This window comes from Electrophorus electricus, chromosome 18 (assembly GCF_041902795.1).
Source record: "Electrophorus electricus isolate QZ-2024a chromosome 18, ASM4190279v1, whole genome shotgun sequence".
NCBI lineage: Eukaryota > Metazoa > Chordata > Actinopteri > Gymnotiformes > Gymnotidae > Electrophorus > Electrophorus electricus.
In genome coordinates, this window is record NC_137514.1 from 7282971 (window position 1) to 7310737 (window position 27767).

The window sequence follows — 27767 nt, forward strand, 5'->3', positions numbered from 1 at the left end:
ATAATACCAAAACTATGCACATCATTGCTCAGTGCTGGGACTTTGGATGTTGAGGTCTGTGAGGCCTTGTGCTACACCTCACTTCTGTGCTGCGGGGGTGTCTTGTGGTTTCACACATCCCCTCCCCTCTCCAGTTCTCCCCTTCAAATCCATCTCTCTCCCAATGCTCCCCTTAGCCATTACAGTTCCTCCCTGTTTTCTGGTTTTGTTTGAGAAGTTTTAGTTTGGTCAGGGCATCGGGGCTGCCATTCTTCCCATGGTGTCCTTGGTTCTCCCCTTTCCCATGCGCAGTGTGGTGTTTAGTTTTTTTTCCTCTAGTTTTGTCGTCCTCCGTTCCTCTGAAGGGCAATATACACACAGTTTGATAGCTGCTGCAGCCTAGCGGGTCTTTGTCTGCTTTGCACCAAAGTGGCTGGGGTTCAACTCCCCTTTGGTTATTTACCTTTCTTGTGTTACCTGTTCCATGATCTAACTGTTCTGCACACAGGCCCACCATTAGAGCATGGTTGCTCACCCAGTAGGCTGTTGGTGTCATCACCTAGCTGATCTGGGTTTGAGCCCACCTTACCCAGCTCAACAGTTAGATGTAGAACAGGTAAAGGTGGCTCTGACTAATCAGGGGGTGACTGTTGGTTGACATGAGCAGGCCCTGCAACAGATCACCTCTCAGTTGCAGGCCCTGACAGACCTCCTGACACGAACACCAGTGCTTCTAGCTGCCCCTAGTCAGGAGGCAGCTGGGGCAGTGGCAGCAGCAGAGCCAGCCCAAGTCCTGCCCACCAGCTTGTGTTTAGCACTGTTGCTCCCTGCCCCTGAGCACTATGTCGGCGAGGCAGCAGGTTGTAGGGGGTTCCTCCTTCAACGTGCATTGGCTTTTCTCGTTTCCCCATACAGTGAGCAAAGTTGGTGTACATCATCTCCCTTCTGACTGGGCAGGCTCTGGCATAGGCCACCCTGGTTTGGGAGCAACAAACAGACATATGTTCCACTGTGGCAGAGTTCGCTGCTGCCCTTAAGCGGACTTTTGACCATTCAGTCGCTTAATATACGTCGGGAAAAGACGTATATCTAGGGTGGCCGAGATGGCTGCTTTCCACCAGGGCCTCACCAGGGCCTCAGCAAAGAGGAGCTTAAATATGAACTGGTACTGATACTCCTGCCTCTCTCGACGACCTGATAGATCTGCTTTTGCGTACTGACAGTCGTGTACAAGAGAGCCGTAGAGCACAGGGACCAGAGATCAGTCGAGGTTCTCGTGGAGTTCCGTGCACCCTTAGCCCTGTTCATGTGCCTGACAAGCAGGGGGAGTATGGTTCCCAGCCAATGCAGGTTGGACACACCACCCGCCTTTCCCGAAGTGAGGGGAGATGTCTACTGTGTCTGTACTTTGATGGACTCAACCTGTCCTCCCCGAGCTCAAGGGTTGTTCCTCAGTACCACAATGGCTTGGGGAATGTCTGAAACACGTCTCCAGGCATTTGTGGACTCGGGAGCGGCGGGCAACTTTCTCGACGCTGGGTTGGCCAACAAGTTAGCAATGCCACTGATCCCACTGGATGAACCCCTACCCATTGCTGCCATCGATGGCCGGTCCCTTGACCCAGGGGTTGTTAGTCATCAGAACCATCCAGTCATGTTGCGAGTCAGCCCACACACTGAACAGATTGCGCAGTTTATTATTCCGAATTGCAACTGATTTTGGGGTACCCCTGGCTTCAGCGGCATAATCCTCAGGTAGACTGGCTGAGCCAGTCGGTGCTGTCTTGGGGTTCGGGGTGCCAGACCTCTTGCCTGCAACCACCCAAACCTCAGCCTGGGGCTGGTCACAATCCCGATGGTCTGGACCTGTCTCAAGTCCCCCAGGAATACTGGGACCTTAGGGAGGCATTTAGCAAACAGAAGGCCCAACTATTGCCTCCCCACCAGCCATATAACATTGGCCATAAACCTCCTCCCGGGCTCCAGTCCCTCTAAAGGCTGCTTATTCTCCCTTTCTGGTAAGGGATGAATGTATTCAGGAAGCCTTAGCCCTAGAGTTCATCCGGCCATCTGCTTCCCTGGCTGGCACAGGGTTTTTCTTTGTCAGGAAGAAAGACGGCGGGTTACACCCCTGTATAGACTACCGGGGCCTTAGCAAAATGACTGTCAAGGACCGTTTTCTATTGCCCCTCATGACCTCAGCATTTTAGGTGCTGCAGCAGGCCTCCATTTTTATTAAACTGGACCTGCGCAGCGCCTACAACCTAGTGAGAATCTGAGAGGGAGACGAATGGAAGATTGCGTTCATCATCCCCTCTGGGCACTATGATTACCTAGTCATGCCATTTGGGTTGATGAATGCACCTGCCGTGTTCCAACGGTACATCAACGAGGTCCTAAGGGATGTCCTTGACAGATACGTGTTCATCTACTTGGACAACATCTTAATATACAGCCAAACGGCAGACAATCATGTTACCCATGTTAGGCAGGTTCTCCAGCTTCTACTCGAGAGCCACCTCTTCATCAAGCCGGAGAGGTCAGTATTCCATGCCCATGCCATCTCCTTTTTGGGATTTGTCATCTGCCACAAGTTGCGCATGGACCCCGCCAAGGTACGGGCTGTGCAGAACTGGCCTAGAACCACCTCGGTGGGTCTGGTCCAACGCTTCCCGGGCTTCACAAATTTTTTACCACAGGTTCGTTAGGAACTTTAGCGCAGTTGCAGCCCCACTGATCGCGTTGACCAGGAAGGCGTCTGGTTGGTTCTGCTGGTCTACTGAAGCCCAGCAAGCGTTTGAAGAACTGAATGCCGTCTGATCAAAGCTCCTATTCTTCAGCTCCCTGATGCCGAGCTTCCATTTATCATCGAGGTGGACGCATCTGAGGTGGGCGTTGGTGCAGTTCTGTCCCAACGGTCAGGAGAGGACTAAAGACTGCATCCCTGTGCCTACTTATCTCGGCGTCTGTCCCCATCTGAACGGAACTACGATGTGGGTGACCGTGAATTACTGGCGGTCAAGCTTGCGCTCGAGGAGTGGAGACACTGGCTGGAGGGGGCAAAACACCCCTTCATGGTCTGGATGAACCACAAAAACTTGGCCTACATACAGCAGGCCAAGTGACTTAATCCGCGCCAGACCAGATGGGGACTGTTCTTTGCCTGGTTTGATTTTACTTTATCATACCGGCCGGGCACTAAGAACATTAAACCTGATGCCCTCTCCTGCCAGTGGGAATCTGCTCCGCCCTCAACCGATATCCCCAGGGCCCACGTCATAGAGCCAATCCAGTGGGTAGTTGAGAAGGCAGTACATCAGGCTCTCCTTGCTGAACCAGACCCGGGTGGAGGCCCGCCAGAACAGTTGTATGTACCTAAGGCGGTTAGAGCTCAGGTCCTTGAGTGGGGACATGCATCCCCATGTCACATGGGGATGCATGTCGCACCTGCGCTCAATGCAAGGACCCCAGGACAAAGTTCGCTGGTCTGTTGCACCCACTGGCTGTCCCTTCATGCCCTTGGTCTCATCTGTTGCTCGATTTTATCAAGGGGCAACAGTGATTTTGGTGGTCGTCGACAGGTTCTCCAAGGTCGGCCGCTTCGCTGCACTGCCAAAACTGCCATCTGCAAAGGGGATGGCTAAACTATTACTTACTATTCTTCATGGGCTGCCTAAGGACATCGTGTCAGACTGCGGGCCTCAATTCACTAGCTGGTTCTGGCGGCTTTTGTCAGTTGTTGGGGCAGAAGCCAACTTGTTCTCCGGCTTCCGTCCCCAATCCAACGGCCAGACTAAGAGCGTTAACCAGGACTTGGAGCACACCCTCCGCTGTCTGGCCACTTCCTGCCCATCCTCTTGGTCTGAGCACCTATTATGGGCAGAGTTTGCCCACAACACCCTGTGGCACGCCTCGATAGGCATGTCACCATTCGAGTGCCAATTCAGGTATGCTCCGCCCATGTTTCCTGACCAAGAGGCTGACATGGATGTACAGTCTGCTGAGCAGACAGTCAGGCTCTGCTGCTTAGCCTGGCGAAAAGCACGCAACGGAGGGCTCTCTTATCTGCTGCCGCTGCTCAAATGCTTTACGCCGACAAGACACGGTGACCAGCGCTGACTTATTGGCCAGGACAGCGGGTTTGACTACCAGCCAAGGACCTGCCTCTGCATGGTTATCCCCGCAAACTCGCTCCTCACTATATCGGGCCATTCAAGGTCCTTCGCCACGTTAACCCTGTCTCTTATCGCCTTGCCCTTTCCCCGTCGTTGAGGGTCCACCCCACTTTCCACGTGTCTCGCCTTAGGCCCATATTGTGTTCGGTGGGGCCCTCCGACCCGCCGGGTCTGTGCATGGTGGACAGTGTCCCAGCATACACGGTGAAGCGTGTCTGGGACGTCCGGCAGGTTCATGGTGGGGTCCAGCATTTGGTGGACTGGGAGGGATACAGGCCCGAGGAGCAGTCCTGGGTACCCTCCCGTCACATCATGCACCGTGAACTCATTCGGGCTTTTCGGTAGGATCGTGTGGCTGGCCTTGAGACGTCAGGAGCCACCCCATCCAGGGGGGTCCTGTAAGGGTCGGTGCCAGGCCGAGGCCCCCTCCGGCCACCAGAGGGAGGCCTTGAGTCAGACACACCACTAATCAGGCTTAACACCGAACAGCTGGGCTAGACCTATATAAGCCCAGTGACCCAGTCACTCAATGCTGGGTCTTTGCTAAAGTTCTGAGTCAAGCTCCTAGCCGGTAACTTTGGGTATTGAGGTCTGTGAGCCCTTGTGCTACACCTCACTTCTGTGATGCGAGGGTGTCTGTGTTTTTACATGTCCCCTCCCCTCTCCAGTTTCCCCCCTCAAATCTGTATCTCTCCCAAGGCTCCCCTTAGCCATTATAGTTCCACCCTGTTTTCTGATTTTGTTTGGGAAGTTTTAGTTTGGCTTTCCCCAGAGCATCATGGCTGCCATTCTTCCTGTGGCTTTCTTGGTTCTCCCTTTTCCCACGCTCGCCGTGGTGTTTAGTTTTTTTCTCCTAGTTTTGTCGTCCTCCATTCCTCTGAAGGGCGATATACACACAGGTAGATTTATAGCTGCCGCAGTCTAGCGGGTTCAACTCCTCTTTGATTATTTACTTTTCTTGTGTTACCTGTTCCACGACCTATCTGTTCTGCACACAGGCCCACCATTAGAGCATGGTTGCTCACCCACTAGGCTGCCAATGCCATCACCTAGCTGACCTGGGTTTAAGCCCACCTTACAGTACCTGTGGATACATCAATGTAATACTCAAACTTAGTTTGTCCTCAAAATGGGTTTGCCTTATTTATTCATGATTCAGACTGAGCTTGAAGGCTTTTCTCCTGTACAATATCCAGGTCAGTAAAGAGCAGTATTAGATTTCATGCTACTGTCTAATATTTACCATTTGTAAATAACAAGTGTAAATAACAAAAAATATCAAATGTCAGTTTACAGTATTTTCTTAGGACACTAAACGTGTTAAATACTTGAAAATACTGTACATAAATAAGGTGAAACAGAACAAGAAATATAAATGCACAAAAACTACTCTGTTTAAAGCATGCCTCATTATTTGATATTATCAATCACTTCTGTATTTTAGGGCTTCTGTGCTTGGGTGACTACCTAATGTGTTGTCATGTGCAATAGATGGACAGATCTGCAGACACACGGCAATATGGAGAAGATATGGAAGAAGACGGCGGTCAAAGCTGTTATTATTATAATAATTATTATTGAGCCAGTTACTGTTATTTTAAGTAAATACTGATATCAAAGAAGCAGGGGGCTATCCTACATCTATTCTGTCCATTGAAATGAATGTATAATTGCCTACTAGGTCTTTTATCGAGGATGTGTAGCTTTTATATACGACATTACTTGACATTACCACCTAGAAAAACATTTTAAAATGAAGTGCAGATATGCATTCTTAAATGCAAAAATTAAACTACTTGGTTCTCCAGTTGCTTAAATGAACTTGTAAAGGAGACATGCATTTCCAAGTGTGCGCGACGTGAACGATTCGTCGCAAATCAAGCGCATATGGAAGAGTGGAGTCTGCTTGTACATGTTGTTTACCAAGTCTTGGTATAGTCCACTAATTTTAGGTTATTTCAGAATAAAATGCTTACAAGGCAAATAGATATTGACTTAGAAAACCTCCGTTATGAGTCAGATGTGGAAGCCATGAACCAGCTGTGGCGGGCATATGTGTTCTGATATCACCTTGGCAATATCCAGGCAAAAGATACAGCATTATTTTCAATGTCCTCTGAAACAACTGGCTTTAGTTGCAGAAACATCTATTTTAAGCTTGATGTTGAAGAGAAGTTGAGAACAGAAGAAACTCAACTTAATACAGTTGATGATCCATCAGCAAAAAGCGCTCTACATGTGGCACTGACTGTTCAATTTCAAACAGGAAGCTGCTTTAACCAAAGAAACAGGAACTCTGCACACGCAGAACCAGGCAGGAAAGAGTCACACTTTCTCTTGTTGTTTACTAAGTTTTGGAATAGTCGCCTAATTTTAGGTTATTTCAGAGGATTAGGTTATTTATTTCACTGTCTGTTTTAGTCTGAGAGGTAAATTTGAAAAGCTTAAATCTCAGACAGGACAGTTCTAGCCACAAAGACAAGGTAAGGTCTGAAGTAAAATACAAATCAGCAAATATTAACTGGTATTACCTTGATCACTAACTAAGGCTATGTCTGAATCTCATAACTGTCCACTTTACGGGTATTTGCATAATTTTGTATTTCATGCAGAGACCATAGAAATATAAATATCATATCTATACCTTTTAACTATCTTCAGGGTTCATATGGGTGCTTGAAATCCTTGAAAATGTTTGAATTTTAACAATGTACTTTCAAGGTTTGTAAAGTGCTGGAATTTTGGATAAAGTGCTTGAGAATGCTCTAAATTGTAACAGTATTTCTTTTACAACAAATAGCGATCAGACTGAATACTTAGATGGAGAAATAAAAAAAAGTCAGTCTAAAATGAAGACTGCTCTGTGTGGCTGAGAGCACTCGGTTACAGGGTTAAGCCGATGGTGTTTTGTTAACCTCTATTTTAGTGGAGTAGTTGTTTCAGTTGACGAATATAGTTGGGAGCATGTCAATAGGTGGAGGAACCATGATGGAATTGTTGTTGTTGTAGTCGGGTTGTTATTGGAGACACACTTTGTATTGCCATGAGGTTGTGTGGTTTGGTGAAGAACAATTTGAGTTTGACTAAAGCCAGAAGATTTCTAGAGCCTGTGGTTTCCTTTCTTTCCCCCTTTTTAATTAATGCGACCAGTGAGGTAGGGAAGTTTGTATCTTTATGTTGTACTTATTACATATGCCAGTGTGCTGGCTAATAGCTATTGTTAGCTAAAGTTTGGTGAACATTCAAGCTAATTGTTGGTTAACAGCTGTAATGGTCAGTAATATGTGCATGTAGGCCACGCAGAGGTTTTTGGTTTGTACTGTACATAACAAACGGCACTGGACCAGCTCTTATTTTTGCCCTTATTTTTCACTTCTCTATTAACGCGTTTATGAGCTTTGTTTCTACAGTTCATGTATGACCTGTCTACAAGATTCCAAGAGCACTACTCTCACAAAGTGAAACTGACTTGAGTCTGACTTGCGTCTCCTCCACATGCTTCACAGGTCTCTCTTCTAGTTCCAAAGCTCTCTGCTGATCTGGGCTGGAGTAAAACTTAAATAGGACTAACTTCAAAGCGTTAGCTTGTTTAAATGTGTTGCTTCTCCTTGGCTTAACTGCACGATGCTCTCAGACTCCGTTTGTCACCAATTTAGGTTGCTGGTGTATGCATAGTCTTATCTGTTCACTGAAACTCTGAGAAATTTGCTTGCAGCCTCATCAATGGAAGACACAGGTTATTAGCTATTCTAAAACTGCTGCTTTAAAATAAATGCTAAGTTAGTTGCAATTAGTATTACCATTGCAGTTTCAAACAATTATCAGCATATAAGATCAGGCAATGCTGAAAATGGCTGAGTATGAGACTAATGAACAGGATTAGACAGTAAAAATAAGGCTGTAGAAGTACAGCAGCAGTCCAAAACCCTTGATGAAGAATTTTTAGGCACAAATACACCAAGGGAGACTGTGGTAGTTACACACTCATGCTGCTACAGAAGGAGGATTAAGAAGAAGTCAAAGAAGCCGAAAGCTGACCGACAGGGGTCAAGAGCTTGAAGAGGTTAAATCTAAAAGGCTTCAGCACCGCTTCACAATTTATTTTTAAAAAATGATCTCACTAAGGAGGCTAAGAGGGCACTCACCAGATCTCTCTTCACAGAGATCTTACAAGACCTTATGATCCGCTGTGCTTCCACAAATATAAAATAAGCTTATGAGGGCTTGCATCAATACATCACCTCTGATGGAGAGACCCACCAGCAAGTAGACACTTGGGCTGCTGTCTCAGGTCACATCTTGGAATATGGATGGAATTGTCTTGAAGAGAGAGAAGGGGCTCAACATTCTCATGGGGAACAAACACACTGGACAGAGACTGAGTCAGTGTTCTCATCGGCAGCATCTAAGAGGTCTTGTTTGAGCTCTCAAGATGCAAAAGGTCTGCAAAGTGTTCAAGCATAAGGTCAAGAGACTCCAGTGTCACGGAACGCTTGCCTCCTGCAAGTCATGTGGTGTGGCCCGCCACATGCAGTGGGAGGATTCTCCTTTGTGGCCACGCCTGCACACACCTGCACCTCGTCCTGTCTGTGTATTTAAACCCTCTTCATAGTGTGCAGGATCGTTTGTCATTGTTGATGTAACATGTTAATGTTAAGGGTAATGCTCTTCTCGTCAATGTTAACCGTTATATGTTCGTGTCCTTCCTCTGTAATACGTGTGAGTGCCCTTGTTGTTCTGTGTTAATAAATGTTCGTCCCTGTCGCTGGAGTCCGTGTGTCCTGCCCCTTGCCCTTCGGCACTCGGGCCACCATGCGTTACATAATGACCAACCACCACAGGACGCTAGCTCCCGCAGCAAAAAACAGACTTCTTAGTGAGAGGTGCGTAGGCATCCCCCGCACTGCAGCTTGGATCCCAGGACATTGCGGAGAGGATCATGACAGCTGTCCATGTCTTCTCCGGAGGCGGAGGGGAACACCCCCAGGAATTTCTTGGGGGGGGCCTAAGGCTGTTGAGCCTGGGCCGAGGAGGACTCAGGGGCACCGCAATGACCAGAAAGAGGGCCTGCAGTTTTCACTGGAGATCAACTAAGGTTTAAAGACTGGAAAATGTCCTTTCAAACACTGATAGACGGGAAGAACATTCCAGTAAATGAGAAGGTCTATTACTTACGCAAGTATGTTGGTGGATCTGCAAAGAAAGCTATTGAGAGTTATTTCTTGTTGGGTACAAATACAGCCTACCAGGCTGCATGGGACATCCTGGACAAAATGCATGGAAGCTCCTTTGTGATTGCTAAGGCTTTCAGGGATAAACTCACCTCATGGCCGAAGATAGGACCTAAGGACAATGTTCTCAGACTTCCTTTATGGATGTCAAACAGCAATGTCTCAGATCAAGAGTCTAGAAATCTTGGATGATTGTGGTGAAAATCAAAGGATACTCACCAAGCTTCGTGATTGGTTAACTGCCAGATGGAACAGAAAGGTTATTGAGCTTGAAGAAGCAACCAAGGCATTTCCTGGCTTCAACCAGTTTGTTGAGTTTGTCACAAAAGAAGCTAAAATAGCTTGCAATACGGTGACCTCTCTTCACGCTCTGAGGTCTAATGATGGTGAAAAGTTGAAGACACCAAGGACTCAAACTGTTGGTGCAAAAGTGCTGGAAAGCAGCTCTGAAGAAAACTCAAGATTCTAAAGGTTGCATCTTCTGTGAGAAGTCAAGCCATGCCACTCATACATGTCAAAAGTTCATGGACAAATTGATTGCAGACAGAGTCAAGTTAGTGCAAACCAAAAAATGATATTTTGGGTGTTTAAAATCAGGACACCACTCAAAGAACTATGAAAGGAGGAGTGTCTGCGACTTATGTAAGACTTCAGTGAGAGAACTGCAGAGAATGCTAACCTCTCTCAAGAGGATCTGTGCTTTATATCTATAATGGAGGAAGGAAGGAAGATCGAAGCTGACGGTCATTGTGAAATGCCTTTGCCATTTAAGGAAGACAGGCCAAGTCTGCCAGACAAAAGATGTGCAAAGCACCGTCTTCAGTGCTTAAGGAGATTTGAAAGGGACAAGCAATACCATAAAGATTACACAGCCTTCATGAATGAAACAATACCTGGTGGAGATGCCATGAAGGTACGAGAAGATGATATTGACAAGAGTCCTGCCTGGTATGTCCCTCACCATGGGGTACATCACCCACAGAAGCCAGGCAAAATACGAGTCGTGTTTGACTGCTCAGCAAGGTTTCAAGGAATGTCATTGAATGACCGTCTGCTTACAGAACCAGAGCTCACAAACAATCTAGCAGGTGTTCCATGTCGATTTCGCAAGGGTCCAATGGCCATAATGTGCGATAGTGTAACCAACGCCTCCCTTCACATATTGTGGGATGGATTGTTTTGGCCCATTCTATGTCAGGGAAAGGAGAAGGGAGCTGAAGTGCTGTGGTCTGCTCTTTACCTATCTGTGCTCTCGTGCTGTGCACATAGAACTGCTCGGCGACATGACAACTGAGGCCTTTGTTAATGCTCTTCATGCCTTCATTGTCATCCATGGAAACGTTCGATAACTTCAGTCTGATTGTGGCACTAACTTTGTAGGTGCAAGACGTGAGTTTCTGGAAGCCGTAAAAGAAATGGACCAAGAAAGTTTAACGCAATTGGGCTGCGAGTTCGTCATGAACACTCCATCTGCCAGCCATATGGGTGGAGTCTGGTAAAGGCAAATCAGGATAATCAGAAGTGTGCTGATATCCATTGTGGATCAGTCATCCCGGAGGCTTGATGTTCCATCCTTGCGAACCTTCCTTTATGAAGTAATGGCAATCATAAACAGCAGACTTTTAACATGACACTTTCTCAATGATCCAGCTGGTCCACAGCCTCCTACGCCAAACCACATCCTGGCGATGAAGTCATCAATAATCCTGACACCACCTGGAGAGTTTGGAAGAGAAGACCTTTATCTTCACAAAAGATGGCATAGAGTACAACATTTAGCCAATGAGTTTTGGTCTAGATGGTGGAAGCAGTACTTATTAAATTTGCAACAGAGACAAAAATGGCACAAGGCATGCAGAAACGTGAAGATCAATGACATAGTAATTGTACAAGATGACACTGCACCAAGAAATTAGTGGAAGTTGGTCAAGGTCATCAAAGTGGACCCCAGTGAAGATGGGTGTGTGAGAAGGCTACAATTGCTGATCAGTGACTCTGCATTAGATGACCAAGGAAAGTGACTCACCAAGTCAACCTATCTAGAGAGGCCTATACACAGGACGGTTACTCTGCTTGAAGCTGAATAACACAGCCCTACTGTTTCTCAACCTCAAGTGATTTGGTGGGAGTGTGGCTGTTACAGGGTTAAGCCTTTTTTTGTTTTGTTAACCTCTGTTTTAGTAGAGTAGTTGTTTCAGTTGACAAATATAGCTGGGAGCATGTCCATAGGTGGAGGAACCATGATGGAATTGTTCTTGTTGTAGTTGGGTTGTTATTGAAGACGCTTTGTATTGCCATGAGGTTGTGTGGTTTGGTGAAGAACAATTTGAGTTTGCCTAAAGCCGGAAGATTTCTAGAGCCTGTGGTTTCCTTTCTTTCCCCCTTTTTAGTTAATGCGACCAGTGAGGTAGGGAAGTTTGTATGTTTATGTTGTACTTATTACATATGCTAGTATGCTTTTTACAATGGGACACTGTGTTCCCGAATCATATGAAAGTTAACTCAAATTAGAGAATTTTCGAGTAGGCCAACATTACACGTGAATGCTAATTTGTTTGTATTCACTGCTAGCTAGCGAATTAGCAGGTTTAATGACATGCCACTGTGTGTGGTGCAACTCGTAACGATAGTTTTGCATGTCATTTATAGCACGCACATTTATGGACTGTGCCGTGAACGTAGCAAACCTTATTTAACAGTAAGTTTAACTTTAGTAATGCCCTGCAACTGAAATCTTCAGCAAACGTTAGCTCAAGGCAACTAGCCAACTTAAGGCTAACAAAACATTGGCTATTCAGTAGCAAAGTTGTCACCATCCAGTTGTCTCTACTCAAGTAGGCAAATGTATACACGTCTTGGCATATAAAATGTAGATGACTTTAATGCTGCATGTCTATATAAGAAAGATGAACAATAGAATTGTGAATAATAATACCAGTATTAATGGTAGATAAAATAAATGGAGAAACACAGTTTCTCTTTAGAAGTATATCAGACAGGTTCTTGTGCACTGTCAAAGTCTGACTTGAAATTAAGTGACCGTTGCGGATGTTATTTGGCTCAAAGACTTTTTATGTCATGTTATTACCATGAAGAGATTAAACATTTACATTTAGGACTTGTATAATAACACATATAGAAAAATAGTTGACTGAAAAACATAATCTTTAGCAACTTACTGAAAATTGTATTCAGAATGAACCTTTAAAAAAAACCCATGCGCCTCTTATTTTTAGTGTTATTTAGAAAAGCATCAAAATCTAATGACTTCTGAAGACTCATAAATCCAAGTCCTGAAGTGGAAGATGTTTTCTATCAGACAAGCAATACACCAAACCGCACAGCCACATCCATGTCAGAAACTAGCAGTGTAGAGAGTGAACATTCAGTGGGAGCAGTCAGTGGAGTAGCAACAGGAGTTGGTCTTCTACCATCCACAGGGTCTTCTAATCCACATCAGACAACCAGCAAGACAAGCACTATAAAAATCATTTGTTAGCGCTAATCTAACACTTAAAGCAGAAATAGTTTGGGCAACAAAAGTTGTAACTAGCCACCGTTCCTACAGATCATACAGGAATGCAGGTGACATTTTCAGAACCATGTTTCCTAACACATAGCAAAGCTGTTTTTACTTGTCGGGAGAGAAAAGTGACATACCTCGCCACATTTGGGATTGCTCCTCATTTCTCTTCCCTGATGAAGGCAAAGGCCAAGAAAGAGCCTACATATGTACTTCTGTTTGATGAAAGTCTAAATAGGGAAATGAAGCAATGCCACCTTGACATGCACATGTGATTCTGGAATGATAGCCAAGTAAATTCAAGGTACATGACATTATTTTTCATGGGTCATGACAATGCAGAACAACTGTATGAGAAAACTGAAAAAGTTTGTTCAGATATAGGCTTTCAGAACCTGGTTCAGTTGTCAATGAATGGCCCAAATGTGAATTGGAAACTCTTCTTACTGGCCCAGCATAACATTGAAAAACAAACGTTAAATGTTGGAAGTTGTGGTTTGCATATACTACACAACTCCTTCAGAGCAGGGTGTGCATCCACAGAATGGGAGCTAGGAAATGCATGCTCTGTCAAGCCTTAAATGTCTATTCAGGGATGTTTCAGCTCATAGGGAGGACTACACAGAAGTCACGGGTTCTAAATTTTTCCCTCTTGAGCTCTGTAATCATCGAATGCTGGAAAATGTGGAGGTGACTGAGCGTGTCCTTCAGATTTTGTCTTCTCTGAAAATGTACATCAGTGCTGCCAAAACCAAAACTATAACAGAACCATGTATAGTCTTTCAAGACAGCTCAGATGATTGTGCAAAATGACATTTTCCCAGCAAAGCTCAGCTTCTTTCTAATGTTGGCTAGAGAAATCACAGCATTTTTGAAGTTATACCAGATCGACAAACCCATGCTGCCTTTTATGTACAGTGAACTCATAAATATGCTGAGGAGTCTAATGGAGAAGTTCATCAAGCCTACTATCATGAAGAATGCAACTACTCCTCTAAGGCTCTTTCAACTCGACTATGCCAACCCACTCATCCATATGGATGTCACCAAATTGAGAGTCGGATTTGTCCCAGAGTGATCCCTAGAGGAACACATGAACAAAAACTCTGAAGCTGAGGCTGGAGTTTAGGCAGACCTCCAAGCTGTTTTTGCTGAAGATGGTCTCCAACCATTTCCTTTAATTTCTTATTCTTCTGCTATCACCAAACATAGTTCTGGTTGTTTATAGCATAATACCATCTCTTTTAATGTGATAAGAAGTGAATTAATCTTTTTGAGTATGTATGGATTTGTATAAATATGTAATTTACTACAGCTGTAAGGTGCCAGAAAAGCTTGAAAACAAACCTTGAAAGTCCTTGAAAAGTGCTTCAATTTCACTTTGGAAAATGAACCCTGTGTCTTGTACATTTGAGATTGCTATTAAAGAATAACAAACTCCTACAATAACCCAGAAGCAAAGCTTTAATATATAACATGTCATTCTCTGTATTTTTATTGGCAGTCATGGAGCCCAAAGCCATTGAGATCTCGGCCCTAGGGAGGCCCCTATATCCAGGCATGTTGTACGACTGCCGCTGTGATTCCTTCATTCCAGGTAAAATTCTCATTAGTTGCTACACTCCACGTTCCATCTAAATTTGTGTGAAGTATTGTGTAATGTAATAACTCTGGCTGCAAGCTAACATGAATATATCAGTAACCTAATACAGAAAACAGTACTGAAGTACCATTCACGTATTCTCTTTTTTGCTAGCTGGGTTCAGTAAGTACTAAAATAGCTTTACTTTGACAACACATTGACTGGAGCATAGCGCAAATTATTATTATTTTTTTTTTTACTATTATTTCTGACAAAATTATTGAATTATTTCATAGGTTGCAATAATACTTTCTAGATGAAACTTTTAAAATATTTCGTAGATGGTGTGAAAACATGCACTTTAAATGAAAATGTGACCAGATTTTAAATAAGTGATAGAAAAAAAATGTAATCTAAATCTCACATCCCTCAACATTATTATTATTATTATTATTATTATTATTATTATTATTATTATTAATAATAATAATAATAATAATAATAATAATAAATAGAAAGTACAGGAAATATGTACACAAAAATCCCACAATCTTCAGAACAAAATGGCTTCAACAGAAGCAGTTCCAGAACAGTTCCAAAGCTTAGGCTGCAGCTGAGGTGGACTACATTTTTTGGATGTTCCGATGTAAAGGAACCTTTGTATAGAGCCTATAAATGCAGCCTATGTTTGAAGCGATTTCGAGGATGCAACTGATGTATCCTTCCAGACCCTAGGTTACCCACAGTTTTGAGTATGTGTGACATGATAGGGTAAAAAACACTGCGAAAGTGGTGGAAAATGCAGCCTCTGGAGCAGAGTTTGTTTTAAAAATGTAAAGTTTTTAATGTACTCAAGTTCATCTTCATCACACTATAATTTGTAAAATTATTGATTAAAATATGATATATGGGTGAATGCTTTAATTAATCAGACATATATAGTGTATCATACTACATAATCTTGCTGGTAGCTACCATAGCAAATGCTAACCAAGGTAGTGTATTCTTAATTCCAGTAAACACCTCAACCTAAAAGTTTAGTATTTAAGAGAGCTAAGCTTTTCAGAGAAACAGTTTCAGACCGAGGTCATTCATCAACTGTGCAAGCAAAGTACTTCTGAAGTTCTAGGTTCCTGCTCCAACTGCACTTAGATGGTGACTATATATATAGTCATGGCACAGCCTCTCCTCCTAGACTCTTCCCTGTGTTTGACTGACCTGTGTGTATGTGTGTGTGTCTCCATCACCACGCCCCAACCTTGTTAAATGGGGTGTCACGCCAACCCCCAGTTATTGTGCTTGTCAGTATGTGTATTTAAAGCCATGTTTGACTGTTGTGCATTTTATCCAGTCATAAATTTAATCACAGCATTTCTGACTTTTGGCATTGATGTTTACAGAGCACTCACGGTCCCTCTGACCAAAGCTATAACTGGTCACTATATTATCTTAAATGATTTTCTGATGGGTCCAAACTTTTGAGCTTGATTTTATTTTTGAATGAAGCACATGTATACAACAATTTACAGATAAAGGAGTTATAGATAACCCGTTACATAGATATTAAATAATATAGGCGAATGGAAAACATAGTAGGACCCAGATCAGTTATGTTCAGCTAAATCTCTTCATGACAATTTTGTAAACCTCAATATTTCTTGAAAATAAAAACCAGTATATTATTTAATATCACTTGTTTAGTTATATATATTTTGTTTGTGGCTGATTATTTGGTAGGTTGCCGTTCACATAGAAGAAAACATTTTTAAAAAGACTTGATATATTAATAATAATAAAAAAACTGAAAAACTCTCTAGGGTTTTTAGTAGTAAAATTATTTCCATATCATTATTACTTTTATATAAATGAGAAGTGAGACAATTCAGCTCCTACAGAAACCCTATGGGGGGGAAAAAACAAACAAAAAAAAACTAAGGTTGGCTCTACATAACTATACTCATACATTCTTCATATACTTATACATAATACCAATCTAGCTACCAGATGAATTTAAGATCATGTTTAAAATAATAATCATTCAATATTTATTATTATTTTACCAATATGATCTAGAAGTAGCCACATGTTTATTAACTCAAAATTAGGTTGCTCCATACTTTTGCCGAAGATTTCTGTCATATCTGTAAGGGTTGGTGCCAGGCCGAGGCCCCTTCCGGCCACCAGAGGGAGTCCTCGAGTCAACCACACCACTAATCAGGATTAACACCCAACAGCTGGGCTAGACCTTATATAAGCCCAGTGATTCCGTCATTTAGTGCTGGGTCTTTGCCAAAGTTCTGAGCCAAGCTCCTAGTTGGTAACTTAAGGTACTGCAGTCTGTGAGCTCTCGTGCTACGCCTCACTTCTGTGCTGCGAGGGTGTCTGTGTTTTTACACGTCCTCTCCAGTTTTCCCCCTGGTGCTATGCCTCACTTCTGTGCTGCGAGGGTGTCTGTGTTTTTACACGTCCTCTCCAGTTTTCCCCCTGGTGCTACACCTCACTTCTGTGCTGCGAGGGTCTCCGTGTTTTCACACGTCCCCTCCTCTCTCCAGTTTTCCCTCTCGAGTCTGCCTCTCTCCGGAGGCTTCCCTTAGCTATTCAAGTTTCGCCCCGTTTTCTGGCTTTGTTTGGGACATTTTGGTGTGAGTTTTCTCCAGTGCATCGGGGTTGCCATTTCTTCACCTGGCGTCCTTTGTTCTCCCTTTTTTTTCCACGCTCGGCGTGGTGTTTAGTTTTTCCTTTTGTTTTACCCGACCCAAGCTCTAACTGTTCGGCACACAGGCCCACCATTGTTAGAGCGTGGTTGCTCATCGCCTAGCTGACCTGGGTTTGAGACCACCTTACAATATCACATTCTAATAAAACATTTTAAATTATTTTCCATCCTAGCTGTATTTTAATTATATTCACATTTATAGGAATTCTCAAACATATCCACTCCTTTTTAACAGTTTATCTCACAGTAACACAGGTCAACTTACTGACTGGGAGGAATAAAAAGGCTACACAACTGGTTCAACATCCTGGTAAAACTAACAAACACTGGCAGACTCGGGAAGATGGTGCCTGCATGGTTGAAAAAGCATTGCTAAAGTGCCCTCTAGCGTGGCGAAAATAAGAAGCCATTTCCTATTGGCTGGGGAAAAATTATTGCGTAAGCTCTAGTGTGTCCCTTCATGCAATAAATTATGATGTGCCCTCTAGTGCAAGAAAATCTGATAATTAGTCTTAATGAGTGCCCCTGCTAGTGGAGAAAGTGACACAGAGCCCTCTGTGCTGCCCATACTTGACAGTGTAACAAAAGGTGTCCATTCAGTAGAGAAAATGGAATGCGGTGCTGTATATGGTACTCTTATATGTGAGAAAACATGACAAAGTGCCTGGTTAGGTGCTCCACTAATGGAGAAGTGCCCCTCAAGTGGATAAAATGAAAGGCAGTTCTGTAAACTGTGTTTGTGTCACATAATGGCCCTGCCGCCTCCTCAAACGTCGTGGTGTATGTGCGTGTGCGTGTGTTCGTGTGTGTTGCCACGCCCTCTCGTGTCGTCCACCTGTTCTGTATTACGTGTAATCCTCTTGAGTGTATATATGTTGTAATACGTGTTGTTGGTGTTTGAAATGTGCTTAGTGAGGTGTGTCGCCCGTGTGTGGAATAAAAACGTTTCTAAGTGCCCCTTCTCCACATCCTGTTTGCCTCGTCGTGTCACAGCTTGTGAATTAAGCATTTTAAATGTATATAGTTTTATGTGTGTTTTTACAAGTTGTTGCTAAATATTTAATTTAGATTGCCTAATAACAAATTGTTAATCTTAATCAAGGATGAAGACATGCATGATGCATTGTAGCCTTTTGTGTTCTTGTGTGGCTCCGTGATGTGCAATAGGTGCCCAAATCCCCCAATTTTGCTGGCTTTAAGGTTGTACATCTAAATAGAAAATAAAGATGCAGACTAAAGAAAGAAGAGAATAGCTGGTCTGATTCTATATTGCAAGTTAAAGATAACATATATTTGAGGCACCCTCTGGAGAATGTCTGAGTTACACAAAGCCACTCCAGTTTTTATACTTTTCAATTGCAGTGAGGTAAATGTACCTCCTTTTTTAACATTACAGCCTTTGAAGTTACCACCATTATGTCCAAAATATTAATTAAATACATGCAAATTGAAGTAAATTGAGATGTGAATACACAAGAATATGAAGCTGTCTCACTGCTTGATGATGGTCTGAAAAAAGTTGAGGATACAGTTGCATAGTGATGTGCTGATACCTAGCTGTTGGATCTTGGAGGTGAACGTGACAGTAGCAGAACTGTTACCTGTGGATAGCATCCTCAGTTTGTGCCCCAATTTTCTAGGTGAGTCAGGACTGTGTAAAGAGCTAGAATGATGTCATCCTATGTGGATCTGTTCTATAGGCAAATTGACATGAGTCTAGTGAGCTAGAGATGATGGCTTTAATGTGTTGGAGGACCAGTATTTCAAAGCAATTAATTTTAATTGGTGTGAGGGCAATCGCATGATAGTCATTCAGATTGCTGATGTTTGTTCTCTTCGGAACTGGCAGGCGTCAGGCACTTGGGTACCATTGCCATAGATGGGGATAGGTTGAAAATTCCTGTAAATACGTATGCCAGCTGTTCCGCAAAGTCCTTATGAGTGTCACATTTGTCCTCCCCAGCTCTCCTGTCACTGATCCCATGGACTGTTTCCCATGATGCTCTTGTTGACCTAGTTTGTTCTGATTCCCCTGTTTATTAGCTCCATTTGCGATTATTGTGCATGATTATCTATGTGTTTAAATCCCTTTGTGTGTCTTGTTTTTAAACCCCTTTGTGTGGAAAGTCTTGCTTAGTATCCAGTAGTGTGTACCAAGCCGTTGTTGTATTTCTTTCCACCTATTTGTATTCTGGTTTTTGATTTATTCATCTTTTTTATGGTTTACCCCATTATGCTTAGCCCTAGCCTGTTTCATCTGCCTGGATTGCTGATTTATCTGGGTTTGACATCTGCCTGTTTCTCACCACATCTCTGAATTGCCCTTTTAGTTACCTATTAAATCCTGGGTTTTACTTGCTTTAAAGAATCTGCTTTTGGCTCCACCACTGTTCACCTGGCCTTATACTGTAGTAACTGATGATTCACTGAACCTATATCAATAAAAGAGTTTATATAACAAATATTATCAGTCACCCCAATAGAAAACTATTTATGCTGGTATGGTTATACATCCTAGTGTACTGTCATCTGTCATTTTCAGACTTGAAATTTTAAGCATGGACATCTTTCTAAAAGTCATTGCAAAGAGTCTGACTTTTACACAGTGTCAAAAATAAGTTCCTTTCTCTCTGTTATTTCAGGTGTTACTTTATGGGACAAAGAATCATTAAAAAATGATTTGGATGTGCATGAAAAAGCAATGACAGATCTAAAATTCTGCTTTTCTGACACTCTCCGTGATAAAACCAGCCTCCTAGATGTGAGTGCCAATCTTAAAGCCAGCTTCCTGAGTGGGTTGGTGGAAGTTGGAGGGTCAGCCAAGTACCTGAATGATAAAAAATCCTCAGCACGTCAGTCTCGTGTTACTATGCGGTACAGCCAGACCACAAGATTTGAACAACTTACAATGTCCCAACTAGGCAAAATTGTATACCCACAGGTGTTTGAGGAAAAGTCAGCCACTCATGTCGTTACAGCTGTATTGTATGGAGCTCAGGCTTTCCTGGTGTTTGATCAAACAGCCACAAAGAATGAGGCCACACAAGCAATTGAAGGGAACCTAAGTGTAATGGTCAAGAAAATTCCAAAATTTTTCATTGAAGGAGAAGGAAATCTGAAGATGAATGAGGAAGAAAAGAAATTGGCTGAAGAAATCAGCTGTACCTTTCACGGAGACTTTGAGATTGAGGAGAACCCCACCACATACATGGAAGCCCTGCAGTTGTACAAGAAGTTGCCGTCTCTTCTGAAGAACAGGGAGAATGATGCTGTACCAGTGAGGGTTTGGCTATATCCCCTTGCCCGCTTTGATACTAAAGCAGCTCGGCTAGAGAGAGAAATCAGTGTTATACTGAGTTCTAAAGTAGAAGATTTGCTGGATAAACTGGAAAATGGAGAAAGAACATGCAGTGACTTAATTAAAAACACAACAGCATGTGATTTCCAGGATCTGATGGAGAGGCTGAAGTTATTTCAAGAATCCCTCAGTGACTACAAGATGCTGTTCCTTAAAGCCATGTGCAGGCTTCTTCCTGCTATTCGGGGTGGGGAGCAGAATGACCAGGCACTAACTGATGTCCTGATCACCCACAGAAAGTCCCCCTTTACAGCTAACAGACTGAAGAAGTGGTTGGAGAATGTTCAGAATGAAGTAAATCTGCTGGATTCCTACACCAGGGAACTAAGTGATTGCCCAGTTGTAACATCCTCAGGCCTTGACCAAATTGTCTTTAACCCAAGGGTTGATACAGTAATATGCTTCTCCTTCACCTCTCTGAATCAAGACCCATATCTTTCATTGCTGGCCAAATATCTGAAGGCAGATGAGTTTGAAAAGCTGTCCGCACTTCCTAAATCAAATGGCCAAGACCTCCCATCATGGTTCAACAATCCTGACATTTATGAAAGAATGAAACATAACCTTTCCCTCTTCAAAGGATTTTCTGAGGCAAACAAAGAAAATGAGGAAGTCAGATTTGTCATTGCCTCAGTCTCTGACCCCTCCAATCCTGGCACCTCCATCCGCCTGTATAGAAAAGGGAAAATGGTAGACAGCAAGTTTCAGCCTGTGTCTAAGCCGCCTGCACCCAGTGTGGACGTCCAGAATGGGAATGTGGTCCTGAAGCTTCAGGAGTCCCCAACGGGAGTGACACTGCAGTACCGAGTGGAGTACAGAGCTGATTCAGATGATGCTGACAGATGGGAAATCATAGACACTCCAGATGCACAGGAAACCTTCACACTGACAGGACTGCAGCTAGCACAAAGACACTGGGTTCGTTACAGAGCGGTTAGTGAGGTGGGAGTGAGTGAAACCAGCAAGTCCGTCTTCTTCTCTTACAAAGGGACGCTCAGTGTTCCAGTTGCAAAGTCATGGGTAAGTGAGGATTTCTTCAGATTTATAGCTTTAAAAAATTACACTGTGCACAAGACTTCATATAACTGGAAAAGCAAGATAAAATACAAATGCATAAGCACACATTTCTATAATAATTAAACAAATTAAATATGATAATTAAAAATAAAAGAATATTATTTCGTTTCCTATAGAACCAGACCACTTTGTCCCTCTTTAATGAACTAAGGAAGAAAATAATGTCCAGCTTGGGCACCTCTTACTGGAGTTTGTCAACCATCAAATCGGAAGTTAGAAATCTATCAGACTTGAGTACCAAAACAGTGGTGAGTAACACTATAAAATAAGGCAAGAAAGTGCAATAAAATCACTACATTTACTGAGTACCTGTGTGTCTGTAAATACCCTTAAAAGAACAGTGTAATTTTACAGTCAAAGCAGGACCATGTGGACACACTTTCTTTACTTTTTTTACTTTTTACTTACTGTAAACCAAGGACTCAATATTTTCCTTGTCTATAGTTTCAATGATGTGTCAGTCAAGAATTATTTTCCAGAATGCCATGAAGATCATTTAAGGTTCAAATCCCTAATTATATTTGGTTATATAAAAGCCAAAAAGTAAAGATTTTTTCAATTTTATTTATTTATTTATTTATTTATTTATTTATTTATTTATTTATTTAACCTGGCACTGCTCCCTCACTGAAGAAATAAATGGCTTGCCAAGTCAAATCACATGCATCAATAATAAAAAAAAAACAAAAGAAAACTGCAGGGTTTTTTGTCATTTAGGATTGCATAATTGCTGTGGATAGGTTTAATTCATAATCATTCTTTATTCAGAAGTGAATTATCCAGTCTACAAAGTTGTAAGACAGCACCTGAAAAAGCTGGTACACTCTAAATGCTTATTTTCACTACAGAACAAAAGCTATACCGAACCCATTCCTGGAGGGTTGAAACCGGGACAGGCTTTGTTCTTCCAAGGTGTTGTTCCTTCAGATTGTGAGAGGTAATGCTTTCATGATACTGGCCAACACAAAAACAATAAATATGAAATTTAAATTAGCTTTTACATTCTGGAATATTCATAGATGTTTGAATAGTAATACATTTTCTTTCAAACTGCAAATTATTGTCTGTTGCAGGTTTGTGATAGATCTGAAGACTGGGACAAAGGATGATGGTAACATTGCCTTCCACTTTAGCGCATGCATGTCCCATGTATGCTGCGACACCTTCAGGAACAGAGCATGGGAGAAGCAGTACAATACTGCCTGGAGTCCATTTGCCAAAGGAGCAGCCTTTGATATGTTCATGGTTATTAAACAAGAAGGCTATGAGGTGAGACATTTGCAGTAGTGGAAGAAATGGAACAAACTGTAAGTTAATGGAATAATAAGATAATAAGGAAATGGATAATTAAATAAACTAATAAAAAATAACCCAATTTTTTGTTTAGGTAATTGTGAATGGCCAGGTGTTCTGTATGTTCAACCACCGTATGCCACTGGAGAGTGTGTCTAGACTTACAATCTGGGGAGATGTCTTCATGAACACCTTTGGCATCGTTGAGGTAAGCCGTTTTCTAGTTCTGTGTGTTCAGCTACCGTATGCCACTGGAGACAGTGTCTGTACTTCATGTCTGGGGAGACCTTTTCATTAACACCTTCGGTATCGACATAAGCCATTTTCATATGTTACTTTCTTTGGCATGAACCAAAATGACTTCTTCTAATCATTCATTAAAATACAAATTACAATTACAATTCACAACACCTTTTGTCTGTTTAGTGGTTTGTTGACCAACAATTAACACTTTTATCCATCAAGTGGACAATGTTAATCTGAACATCATCATTCCTGCTCATGTTGGAGGACACTGATCATTTCTATCGGCCTCAAATAGATAATAATCAAAACATTTTTATTGCTTTGCTTTCTCAAGTATAATAAGGCTTTGTAACATTTAATGGTCATCATTTCTCATTTTTTATTGGATCTATTTATGTGTTTTCATCAGTTTCATGCATATATATTAAAAAAAGAAAACAAACAGGAAATACGAAAGGGAAAGGAGACAGAAAAAAAACAATAAAAGGGACGGAACTCCCCCCATCCCACTGTACCCTAACATCATCACAGATACAGATCCACAATATGTCAACAAGCACACAAATAAAAGTAGCTGAGCTCAGTGACAATAAGATAAATGACAATAGTGGTAGTAATTATGTTGGTCATAAGCTCTTATAATCCATTAATATAGTCCATTTTTTCCACATAAGTAATGACAGGCTGCCAGATAGAGTAAAATCTTCACCATTTATGGTGTAGTGGATTTTTTCTAAAGTCAAATAATACATCAGATTTTTAAGCCAGTGTTTAAATGTAGGCAGGGACTTTTCTTTCTATTTAAGTAGTACAAGTCGTCAAGTACAGGAAGGTTGGAAAAGCTATCATACTTTTGGCTGAAATGTTTAGAAGAACGTCCTGCGATATCACACCATAGATTGCTTTTTAAAGTAAACATGCAGCTTTTTTTTCCACAAGCATTCTCGTGTATTTTCTTAGCTCACTACTTTTAAAGTCATGGAACACACGTACGGTACTACATGTGAATTGTAAACTGATGATAAGTCACATGGATGAGTGGATTTGATATTTGCTTGCTGGTCCCACTGATTCTAACACAGCAGTTTGTGCTTAATGTACGCCATAAATAAATGAATGTGGATTGTAGGTTCAGAAGGATGAACACTCACTTTTAAAGAGTTAAAGAGATTTGGATTTGTTGTAAATAGTAGAGATTTTATACGCAAATCCCAAATTAGAGATGTACTTTGACATTTTAATGAGCTAAGAGAGAAAATTTAGTTAAGCTCTTCTAGGAAAACGTTTTGATATTTGATAGAAATTTGGTGCAAAACCATTTCCCACCTGATCCTCTTAATATTACCTGTCATATCACTGGCAGTTCTACCTCATTCCCTGTTCTCACTATTTAAGTACCACAGGTGCCCATGTCTGTCGCTTCACACCGGAGCTGCCACAGCGGTATGCCCAGCTCTCTGTTTGTGCTGCCAACGACAGCTTTTCTCACTGAGCATCCTGTCCGTACTTCCCTAAGCGCCTTTTTTGTATTTTTGCCTTTTGTTAAGTAAACATTGTTCCCTGTTTTCACCACTTGCATCTCACTCATCCCAACATGTCACATATGGACAAACGCATAAGTGTATTATGTTGGACAAATGCAAGAAAATAAATTCAGGTGTATATTTAATAATATTTAATAATATCATTATTCTACCAGGTGCTGTTCCCTCTTTCACCTACCCTAAAAATCCTCACTGAAGAAATGAGCTGATAAGTCAAATCATATGTATAAGTAATGACAAACTGTGCAGACTTTTTTGTCCTCAGCTCTATTTAGAATGGTAGAGTTGCTGTGAATAAATTTAATTCATAAACATTTCTTATTTTATTTTACTGTTTGGTCCAGCACTGGAGTACATCTACCTTTAGTAAGGAACCAACATCAGGAATCTCACGTGGGAAATTTTCTAACATCCAGTCAGAAGTGACTTCTCCAGTTTGCAACCCTGTAAGACCTCACCTGAAAAAGCTGGACAAAAATCCCTGTAGTCTAAATGATACATAAACACAAAGTTGCATTTTGAAAAATTCATCCATAGGTGAGCTTTATTATTGCTACATTCTCAATGCTTATGATTACTTCAGAGTAAAAACTATACAGGACCAATTCCTGGAGGGTTGAAACCGGGACAGGCTTTGTTCTTCCAAGGTGTTGTTCCTGGAGATTGTGACAGGTATGCTTTCATGATACTGGCCAACACTTATACTGGTGTTTCGTTTTGTTTTTTTAGCAGAAATTCAAAATATGGAGCACAAAAACAAATGTGAAATGTATCACTTTCAGATAAGCAGTTACATTCTGGAATATTCATAGATGTTTGAATAGTAATACATTTTCTTTCAAACTGCAAATTATTGTCTGTTGCAGGTTTGTGATAGATCTGAAGACTGGGACAAAGGATGATGGTAACATTGCCTTCCACTTTAGCGCATGCATGTCCCATGTATGCTGCGACACCTTCAGGAACAGAGCATGGGAGAAGCAGTACAATACTGCCTGGAGTCCATTTGCCAAAGGAGCAGCCTTTGATATGTTCATGGTTATTAAACAAGAAGGCTATGAGGTGAGACATTTGCAGTAGTGGAAGAAATGGAACAAAATGTAAGTTAATGGAATAATAAGATAATAAGAAAATGGATAATTAAATAAACTAATAAAAAAATAACCCAATTTTTTGTTTAGGTAATTGTGAATGGCCAGATGTTCTGTATGTTCAACCACCGTATGCCACTGGAGAGTGTGTCTAGACTTACAATCTGGGGAGATGTCTTCATGAACACATTTGGCATCATTGAGGTCACCCATTTTCATATGATTCTTTGGCATAAACCAAAACATTTCTGCCAGTCATCCATTAAAATACATGTTTTGTTGTCTAACAATACTTTTCTCCACCAGGTGGATGTTGTTAATCTGAAGGTCACCATTCCTGCCCATGTTTGCGGGCACTGATCATTCCCAATGCTGTAAATCAGATAATTATCAAAACATTTTTCTTTGTGTTATTTGCATCATTTAATCAGAATTACATCTCCCTTTTCAATTAAACTGTAACTTTTTTCACTAAGTATTCTTCTGTATTTTCATAGCCCACTTCTGTTAGAAGGTAATGAAATACCGTGCTACTGTGCTGCAGTTTAATTGTAAACAGTATCCTGATGATAACCTGATAATATGGATTGCAACTGATATTTAGCAGTTTGTGCTTAAATTAGTGAATAAATATGTATTGTATGTTTACAGGCATGAACTGTGCTTTTAAGGAATTAAGAGTAGATGTTTATAGTGACATTCCCATGTTAGAGATGTCTGCTTTGCTATTTTGGTTAGCTAAGAGTTAAATGCTCTGTTAAATGCTTTAAATGTAATTGAAATCACTTGTACATTGTAAAAAAATTCAAATAATTTCTTTTCAACTATGGAAGTGGTTAACTCTGGACATTATTTCTATACCATGTGTGCTAATTTAAGCAGTGTGTACTTAGTGATATTTTATGATATACACATTAAGCTACTGTTAAAATAAATAAATAAATAGAAAAGCCCGCTAATCAAAGCCTAGTGAGACAGTATCGACATCGTGTTCTGTATAGAACAAACTGAAAATGAAAAGATAACTGTTCAGCAATTTCTATTGCATACTTATAACAACAAAAAGATCATTTTTGATAATAAGCTTTGCCATATTGCTTGAATATAAAACATTCTTGTGAATAATCTACATGTTCTATATTATGCTTTTTCTAGCCAAGTTTATGATGAGCTTTTGATATGACCTCAAAAACATCCATGCAGAAGATTTTTTTCAAGTTTATGGAGAATAAAGACCCTTCTCTCACTCTCTTTTTGCCAACAATGCCACAGTAATTATCTAAATTGCTTAAAACTTTTATATTTTGTATTCTCTACACTTTTCCACACTATTCTGTGGAACCAAAAAAAGTTTTTGTGTTTCCAAAGACGTTCAGTATATCTTGTTGTCATGGAAATTATGCATTGTTGAATCTAGTCCCCAGTAAATACTTGGCACCAAACTAATATCATGAAAGAATGTAAGGTGAATGGAAGGTATGCGTCCAAGCAGGCATATGTCCTTGGGCCCATCAGACAGAGGGGCTCCACAAGGCCCATTTGCCAGCCAATAACCTACTAAATCTGGTACCGACATACATTATATTTCACTGGTTGAATCTTATTGCCAGGACTTGTAAAATCTGAAGCAAGTGCTCATGAATAAAGTATATTTTGCATATTATTACTGCTCATATGCTAGCTTGCCATAATTGTACAAGTCTAATGCTTCATTTCAATCGACAGAGCATTAGTGTGTAACTGATGCTCAAGAATATAAGCTCAATTTTGTTTTTAGTGAAATATGTCAGTAGCATGTTTTTAATTCCCAAACGAGGTTTTATAAAATAGAAATCAAAATCATTAATATAACAGTCCAACTGTGGATAAATGAATATGATTTCAACAGATCTTAATTATTCATTCATTCATTCATTCATTCATCTTCTAATACATTTAATCCAATTTGAAGT

General features: G+C 41.4%; 1 protein-coding gene across 5 annotated transcripts; it reads left to right on the top strand.

The window, feature by feature from the left end:
• Positions 1-6464: 6464 nt before the first annotated feature.
• LOC113576994 (cytolytic toxin-alpha-like) lies at positions 6465-27464 on the top strand. Of its 5 annotated transcripts, none has more exons than XM_081701016.1 (12): positions 6465-6637; positions 14413-14505; positions 19849-21584; positions 21758-21889; positions 22490-22578; positions 22715-22910; positions 23029-23142; positions 25069-25170; positions 25308-25396; positions 25591-25786; positions 25906-26019; positions 26122-27464. In XM_081701016.1, the coding sequence occupies exons 2-12, from the start codon at positions 14415-14417 to the stop codon at positions 26173-26175; spliced, it is 2913 nt and encodes a 970-aa protein (XP_081557142.1). In that variant the 5' UTR covers positions 6465-6637; positions 14413-14414; the 3' UTR covers positions 26176-27464. The 5 variants fall into 5 exon arrangements, with proteins under 5 accessions (XP_081557142.1, XP_081557145.1, XP_035390421.2 ...); XM_035534528.2 differs by lacking the exon at positions 6465-6637 and adding an exon at positions 7219-7308; XM_081701018.1 differs by lacking the exon at positions 6465-6637 and adding an exon at positions 7377-7660.
• The last annotated feature ends 303 nt before the right edge of the window (positions 27465-27767 follow it).